General features: G+C 44.1%; 1 protein-coding gene across 4 annotated transcripts in view; it reads right to left on the bottom strand.

The window, feature by feature from the left end:
• Positions 1-405: 405 nt before the first annotated feature.
• Positions 406-9,291, bottom strand: part of LOC146182143 (uncharacterized) — a 269,793-nt gene continuing 260,907 nt past the window's right edge. For all 4 annotated transcript variants that reach the window (XM_084577157.1, XM_084577160.1, XM_084577159.1 and 1 more), the window contains one exon: positions 406-5,854. In XM_084577157.1, the coding sequence (XP_084433283.1) occupies positions 5,625-5,854 (230 nt within the window). In that variant the 3' untranslated portion in view covers positions 406-5,624. The remainder of the gene's footprint in view (positions 5,855-9,291) is intronic.

The raw sequence follows: 9,291 nt of genomic DNA, 5'->3' as shown, positions 1-9,291 counted from the left end.
ATGCGAAAACAATACTTCGCTATGTTCACAGATTTCAGTACGCAGAATGCGTCCGCAAAATCGTGTCCGCAGCAGTTGTAATTGAGATGCGGTAGAGGTTAATGATTGGTGTCAATCGATAGAGGGAAACGTAATGTAGTTTGCGCTGTAGTTATGGAGAATAACAGCTGCGTTCTAAAGGTCAGTGTGCTATCTACAGTGGTTGGTGATCACAGCAATACCTGAGCGCCATACGCAGTTGTTGCCAACATCTGTTTCTTTTAGCTGTATAGCAGTTAAGGCTATAAACACTTCCTCTCAGTTTCCAATTTAGGCGTCTGTTTACCTATAGCGCTTTGCAACCCTTACACTTATAGGGTCAGGTAGCATCTTCCGCGAGGAAAAAGACGCAGATATTCCAAGATGGTATGGGGCATTTTATTGCACTCTTTTGCTTACAAAATAGCACGCAAAAACAACTCAGAGATAATAATAATGAAAAATAAACTAAACACACCGGCGACACAGAAGCTAAAGGTACAGCTTCAGCAAACACATAAGGGAACAGGATCCCTTCATTTTCATGTCGGTAAGCATTGAGTATGAAATCATTAGGAAAAATCCATGCTGCTCGCGTTGTATAGACAATACTAGAAGACAGACAGACACGCACAAAAAACAAGGATGAGAAAGTGGCTTGCTCGCCGGTCAAGCACACTGAAGTTTTCTGTTTTCAAAGCACTGCCACAAAACAAATACATCTTCGCGGAAGACAAACATGGACGCAATACACAACCTAACGTAAAACAAAGACAACAGTATTCAACGTCAAAAACTAGCTGCCTGCGACAGTAACTCGCGACCAAAAGCAACGCTCCGAGGTCGGGAAATCACAAAGAAAAAGTTGGTGAAAAAAGAAACTCGCTTTTCCGCTATATGGGTATGCGGATGTCAAGAACTCATGTAACACAACAGTGTACGAGTGGCACTCACGACATCAGACAGCCAAGACAAATGCGAGAGTAGCCGCGCAATCATTTGCAATGCAATCGTAAGAGCACTGCCAACTTTATCTTTCCTGCTCTCGCAGGGTCCACTAAGCGCAGAGCACTTGTGTTCCTTTTGAACAAAGATTTTCACTGGAACTGCTCTTTTTAGCACTCCCACACTTTCTACATGTAAGAAGTGGGGTTACTACACCTCAAATAATAAAGGTCTGAAATGAACAGCACTTCACTCACATCGATGGGTGCTGTTTTCTCATGGCTACAAATAAGAAGAAAAGAGATCGAACAGGACAGCAACCCCATACAATCGTCTGCAACAAGCACCCATCTGAGCACGCATCATGTAATGAAGATCTCTAACCTTCGCATTGACATCGTGCCGTCTTTCTAACACCTTCTTAGGTCACTCAATCTTGTGAGCAGGAGGAAAAGAATGGCGAAGTTCACGAGCACCGAGGAATAGCCCCACTGTACAGACGCAACACCGGTTAAAGAAACCTCAATGGAAGCCCGGATCGGCTCCGACGATTTGTCAAACCAGTGCTGTGTCTGGATACAAGAAAACACTACACATAAAAAGATGACAGACACGCCTTGCCCTGGTTGGTTTTATGAAGGATTCGAAGCAGCAACGCGAGAGATGTTACAAGTAGCATAAGCAACAACGCAAACAATCCCCCAACCAGGATGCGCTCGATATGGCCGAAAAAACTCGATGCGTACTCGGCATCTAGTGGCCAACCCGTTCCACGAAAAAGATTGTGAAGTTTATTTGGCACGAAAGACCACGGCGAGAATAAAAAAAAAAAAGAAACATCCACACGTACATCATTTCCTCTTCTGGATATAGGTCTACCACAGCCGGTTTTACACATATCCGTGAAATCTTCATAGCTGCCTTGTTGAATAGCTACCAGGATTCAAAACATATTTGTATATCCCAGTACTGCTGCATGAAAGCGAGTAAAACCAGAAAAGAGTTCCTCGGTTTCAACCATGCTGCTGGTGTCTGTGAGCCCTGCAACTTTGTGTCCGTCTACTTGTATCTTCCTGTCTCAAAAAGAGTGCAACTGCACAACACAGGTGCCTCTTCGTTAACTCCAACACCCATCACTTCATTATGTCTTAGTTGTCACTCGTACATCAGGGCCTTTAGCGTAGTACACGTGCACCTTTATCATCGTTTTACGGTGCACCATATATGCCTTTACCGCTAATGTCGAGTGTTAACTTACCGCTTGCTCTGCACGCATGCGCTGTTAGCCCCCGGAAATTAGAAGGTGACTGTAGGGACAGCCCGGTGAACCTTATACTAGAATGTTCTATTTCCTCCTACAGTAGTGTCGTCACTAAGATTAGCGCCAGCTGGTTACACGCGAGTGTTAAACCCTTGGGAATAGAGTACAGTGACTTTCTTGAAGTCTTGTCCTTTAAAGATGTGAAACCAGAAAGACATAACGCGACCCTTTTGTGCGCGATAAATGGCCACACAGATACACAGACACACACATTCGCACTAGCATTTTCTCACGCAAAAACAAACTGGGCCCTCTCAGGGTTGAGAAAGGCCAGGTAGACGCCTGGCTACGGTCACCATGTAATTCAGCGAACATGACACAGAACGTTCTACCCCGGTGTGAGCCTTTGTTCAAGTTGTGTTCGGCGCTGCGGTCGCACCCTCGAGACACCTACAAGTATCCTAGTTTAGGAACTATTATTTTCCATTCGGAATCTGCACCCATCACTGCAGGAGAAATGCTACTGAACGGCTCCAGAATCTGATGTCTACACTTTCGTCCGATCAGGATGTAGAAAGCCAACCGGGAACATGTTCAAAAACAAAAAGGGGATATATGCTGACATTTAACAGCAGTGAGTATTTCGTGGTCAAAATCATGCAACAAACCAAACACATGCTAGGAAATATAGCTGAACAAAAACACGCAAATGAATAGACGCTACCAAAAAAAAAAAATAAGAGAAAAAAAAAAGAGAAACAAGGCTGAAGTCGACATACGTATTTTACTCCGCGTTCAACTGTCACAAAGCATTTCTCGCTATCCCCTATAGCTGTCGGCGCGTTGCGATGGTGCCCATAATGTAAGCAGCTATTAGTAAGCACATATGGAGACAATAAAAGCAACCACAGCTTTGTAACTCTAAGGATAAGTGTTGAGTGCGAGATTTCATCATTAAATGGTCTGACAACGTCGTGTTGAAAATCTATTTTATCGCATCACAAACCTTTTTGTATTTCTACAATTTTTGTAATTTTTTGCTCATGCACCATTTTGAACAAAATAGCGCGAGCATGGCATTCTGCTGGGTACTGCAGTTCAATAAAGTCAGCAGAACCGCATGCTCACATCTAAGAGGGTGTATCTGACCATGAAACTCCCTACATACACACACATTTTCACAAAAATATATATGCAATAACAAAAAGCACCAAGTGTACACCCATTTCAGCATGCAGTCGCAGGCATCCTCTACACGATGAGCACCAAAATTCACACCAGTTTACTAATGCATAGGCCTCCACAGCTAATATATACACAGCAAGCTAACGAAACTGCAGATAGTTTAGGATAAAAGAGAAAAGTGTAGCACGAAAAAATAATGAAATATGACAAAGCAAACACAACCGAACACATAACAGCAGAAATTATGCAAAAACAAACAGATTGTGAGCTATGAGTATGACTGCCATGTGAAAGCAGGAGCCGTTCGCTCGACGCGTAAAGAACAGAGTTAATGCAGATTGTTTTGTAATTCAGAGAGTCGCTGCCCGCATGGTAACATATAATTTTTATGATGACTTTAGAGAATATTGTTTCCTGATACACCGGTTTCCGGTTGGCGCTCGTTTCAAGTGCTACGCAGATTATGTGCAATGCTGCTACCACCACGACATCACGCATTCGTGTCATTGAAACATCTGAGAAATGAAACTCATACTATTCCACGACATAAGGGAAATCTGGTCCTTGGAAGGTTGTCACCAGGTTCTCGATCTTTTACATTTCCCAAGAAAACAAATACTTGAACAGCAACGTGCTGAACCTATTCGCACACTTTCTCTCACTCATTCAAAACTGGCGGGAGACAAAGAGAAGTATCTCACACCAGCGTAATAAACATCGCCTGTACATGTTACGACAAAGCCGGCTTCCTTAAATTACAGAGTGAGTTCAATAAAGCAGTTTGTTTCTCAGAATTTATGACTCATTACTTCATCCTCATAATATGTGCAGTTAATGCTCGCTATCAGAATGTCATCGCGCCCAGGAAGTTGTGAGACATGTATGAATATTTAGTACGTTTATTGCGCCTGTGCGTGTCTAATGTTTCTGCAAAGTATGAAAGAAAAAAAAAATTGAGCTATCACATCATTTTTGTTTCCGCTAAACGAATAGTATCTTTTTAGTGAAGAAACTCGATAAAAAGTACTGATCTTTTTGTAACTGCGCACATAATTATTGAATGGACGGCCAGGCGAATTAACTGCCTGCATAGCCTAATATATCCAGTAAAACGTAAACGGATGGCAAGAAGTCACATACGGAATTCAGCATGCATGTCGAATATACACTTGGCAGGAACAAAGTGAGCATAAGGAATTTTACTGACATTCGATACCTGCCCCGAGCGGCTAAGGCGCGAGGGTACCAGTGCACAACAGTTCATTCAGTTCTCCGTTTACAGACCATTGAAGCTAAGAGGTCTCCTGCCTACAAGCGTCTATATGAAGGCTGTTCGCTAAGCCTATAAGACTTACCTACCCAGTAACATATTTGGCAGGCCAAAAAATACGATAGAGCGCAGTTTCTAATACTGTTCAACATTTTCTGTCTACTCAGGGGCTGCCATTTTGTTAATGCACTTCCTATGAAGAGTTGAATCGTCTTTTGCAGCAAGTTGCACTTTTGCATACAGTGCACGGAGCAACTTAAAGCTTAGAAGGTCTCCCCAGATTCCGAACGAAATGGATCGGGCACGTTTTGATAACATCGAATCATCACGTGCGTCGGATGCATTCTGCGAGCTTTACACAGAAAAATGGACAATGGCTTATGGCAGTCTATATGCGTTAAGGAACGAATTTCCTGCCGCTTTGTTTATGAGAAAAACGAGAAAAAAAAACTTAGGTTGACGGCCTTGCTTTTAATTGGCTGCAGCGTTTTTTAACTTCTAAAAGTACTGGCCCTCGAAGACGAGGATGACGAGACGACCACTCGACCATGGCTCCAGTGACATCCAGCGCGAAGGACGAGAACAGGCGAGCAAACTGCTGCAATCTCGTGATTATTGGAACCGAACGATCAATATTCTACAATGTTTCAGTGTCGAACAAATTGCGCTAATAAAATACTCGGACGCTAACGGGACAGTGTTTCATGACTTCTGCCTGCTATTAAGCTTCTCTCGACTGGCGAGCGGCGACGCCACTGCACCATTTCCGGGACAGCCGGTTCCGCCGAGCGGAGCGGCTGCATCGTATTCACTCGCTTTCATTTACGCTTTCAAAAAACAAAATGGCAGGATCGCCCCCAAAACGACCACCTCGTACACTTTCTTTTAACAGTGGTGGTCGGTGGAGTCCAGGGCGGATGATAAAGAGGTGACGAGCCGTCGCTACTACGTCCTGAGGAAGAGTTCCGACTTGCTGGAGACGGAAGCGCGGCTGCTAGACGCGTGCATGGCTGCCAGGCGCTTTCGCGTAAGTCGCCACTTCCGGTTGACGAAGAGCAGCATGCAGCAGGAGCCGAGGATGAGCGCTTGGACGACGCCGATCAAGCTCGCGAGTGTGTAGACCACAGGGCGCGTCAGGCACACGGCGTTGCGGGGCATCCTATTCTGCGAGACGCCTGTAAATATGCGAGGAAGAAATGGCGAAGAGAAATGGGGCAGTGAGAGGACATCTGCATATTTGTAGACGTGACATCAATGTCAACGTGAATGTTATCACAGGGTCACTAAAAATAAATATACACATGACAAGCTTAATTAGCCTTACAGCTGGCCAAAGAACAGCGGAGAGGCGAATCGGTGGAACACGCAACATTGTACCATTGGGGGCTGCAACATTAGGGGGCTGCTTCGCTGTTTCAGTGGTCGCGGTGTATTCCGCAGAGGGCGTCCATCAAACTTCAAAATTTATTTTCTGGAACGTAGAAATTTGCTTCAATTAACTTTAGCCCCTGTTCACACCTGTGAGTGCGAAATTGTTTTGACATCTATCTAAAGAAGCTTAGCATTCAAGTCGGTTTTAATCTCTCCACAATTCAGGGTTCCAAATACATGTTGTGTGCCTCGCGACTCGGCGCATTCAAGGTTTGAAATCATGTGGACTACTTTGTAGTAAGTAATTCGGTTAATCGCAAAAGAATCATCATCATCAGCAGCAGCAACCTGACTATACCCACTGCAGGGCGAAGGCCTCTCCCATATTTCTCCACTTAACCCGGTTCTGTGCTAGCTGCATCCACTTGACCCCTGCGAACTTCTTAACCTCATCCGCCCACCTAACTTTCTGCCGCCCCCTGCTACGCTTCCCTTCACTTGGAATCCAGTTTGTTACCCTAAGCGACCATCGGTTATCGTCTCTTCGCACTACATGTTTTGCCCATGCCCATTTCTTCTTCTTAATTTCCACTAGAATGTCGGTAACGAGTTATTTCTTTGCCCCACTTTGCACGCTTCCTATCTCTTAATGTTACTCCTACCATTTTTCGTTCCATAGCCCTCTTGGTTGTCCTCAACTTAAGTAGAACTCTCTAAGTTAGCCTCCACGTTTCAGTCACATAAGAATATTTGCTAATAAAAATGACGATCACAATTTCATTACGGATGCTAAGGCTGATTACATGAGTCGAGGTATTTCAATATGGCTCACAAAAATGAAAGGCTTGTTAATACAAAACTCTTTAACAAAGATATCGAAGAGATGTGAGGAAGTTTAGGCATTTTGAATAAGCGCAGTTACTCAGCTGAAAGCCATTTCCTTCTGACCACTGCCCCGCGCAGAAGAAAAACCGTTCCCATCCACAGGCAGCGAGCTAAAGAAACGTAAGGAACCTGCTCCAGATAGATGGTGGCGTCCGCGTTGGTTACGGAGCTCCTTTGCTTTCTCAGCGCGCATCGAATGCAGACCTTCCGTCGCGTTGTCTTTTCTTGCTGCGGCGCTTCATTTGTCTGCTTGGTGCGATTCCTTCGACGGGCAAACCGATATAAATGACGCCCTCGTTCGCGCGGCTCGGCTATGCGCTTGGGAGCGCGCGCCTTGGTTCTTCGCGGTGGGGAGCGCAGTGCGGCGAGACTGAATAATGCATGACTCTTCCAGTGACAGAGTGTGGCCACTCTTGCCATCCGTTCTCTGCGCCCTCACTGCTCACATTTTTTTTTTCTATTCTTCTCGTTCTCTCGTTACTGTTCGGGGCGTACGTCCCCATCTAGAGCTTGGTTGGTGAATTTCCTTCTATACTCGCTTTTAAAACATATATATTCTCCGAAAACGTTGGTGTAATATACGGACGTCGATAAAGTAATGCTCATTCAGAAGCGAAGGACGGGAAAAAGAACGAAAAACGTTCCTCCCGTTCAGGACAATTTATAAATTGCGCCCGCATCGACCGCAGTGAAGCTAACGTATACGTTAATATATCGCGCGCAGACTGGCCGACATGCGGTCGAATTCAACGCAATTCTTTCGCTTCATTTTGACACGCATCTACTGAAATTACGCAAAATAGGAAAACCTTAACCAACTGTAATTATTTACGTTCACGCCTGTTTTATAAAACAAAGCACAAGAGCGAACTGCTGTCATTTGAAGACATGTTGATATGGTCCAGAAATCCTGGTGTCAACTAAAGGATGACGTGCTCTCAACTGAGACTGCTACGGACTTGGGAGTGTGGAGACTACAAACAAAGCGTAGATGTATTGCAAAGCACCAAAACGACACGTCTATAAAACTTGCAGAGGCGAACGCCTTTTGTGAGCGTCAAAAGTAAAACTGCCCACTACATATCGATGACTGAGTACAATCATCGCCACAAAAAAGTGGATCGTATCTCTTTATACCGTATAATTGCACATACAAGCTGCAAAAATCGCTCCTATCCGAAGCACACGAACGCATACACAGAGCTCTTAAAGAGAACGTGAAAATCTATCCGAAATTCACAAGCAATCAATGGGCCTTTGCATGTTACATGTTACATGAATTGGGAATGTACCCTGTATTGATGAATGGTAATAAAATTATGTAATTATGTAATGAACACGACACCGCTCCTTCGCTTTCATTGCGAACAAGTGAGCAATATGGAATGTCAGACGGTCTTTCACATTTTTATTTTTTTGCTTCGCGAGTGTTTGTCTGTCTTCGCAATGTTCGTTCACTACAGACGACGTTTCGCTGATTCCTAAAGAACTAAGTGCAACTCTAGAATTAACATAAATAAGTATAGTTGCCTAAGCTTTCTCTCGGGACTGAAACTGATTCATTACCATTATTACAAGCATGGACAGCTGGCGGATTTATGAACATTTCTCGGAGAGGGCAGTCCCGTTTACACGCTGTAATCGTGTCCCACAGCACCGAAAAAAAATTTGAATTAGTCATTGTTTTCCCACAGAAATTTCCTGACTAACTTTCTCCCTCAACCCTTCCTCTTATATATTTGCCACTGATTACGGAGAAAGTAAAAGCCTTCTACCACTACCCTCGATTAAACTATGCCTCTGTTAAAGAATCTTTAAGTGACCTCAAAACCCGTATGAGAAGTAAGCTCCGCTTGGTAGCGGAAACACAAAGCTAATACTTTTCTTCTTCCACAGTTTTGCAAAACGTTGGGCGGAAATCACGGGAAATTGTAAGCCTAATAAATGTGGCTATTAGCAACTGTTTCCTTCTTTTTTTTGCTACTGCTCGAGTTTTCATGAGCGTAAGCATCAGAATTCGATCTCACATTCGATCTCTTCCATTCCTTGTTACCGGCATTGACTGAGGAGCGAACGAGTGTACTCAAGTTTGTTAAAGGTGAGTGCGCGACCTATAGCTGAGGAGCCTAATAACAGGATCCTAATAAGAGCAGCCTGATATGAGGAGCCTAATAAGAGGATCCTAACATAAGGAGCCCAACATTAGGAGCCTAATATAAGGAGCCTAATATAAGGAGTCTAATATAAGGAGCCTGATATAAGGAACCTGATATAAGGAGCCTGATATAAGGAGCCGAATATAAGGAGCCGAATATAAGGAGCCTAATATAAGGAGCCGAATATAGGGAGCCTGATA

Source organism: Amblyomma maculatum, chromosome 8 (assembly GCF_055883805.1).
Source record: "Amblyomma maculatum isolate TAMU_Amacu chromosome 8, ASM5588380v1, whole genome shotgun sequence".
Lineage (NCBI taxonomy): Eukaryota > Metazoa > Arthropoda > Arachnida > Ixodida > Ixodidae > Amblyomma > Amblyomma maculatum.
This window is presented reverse-complemented; position numbering and strand designations above follow the sequence as displayed.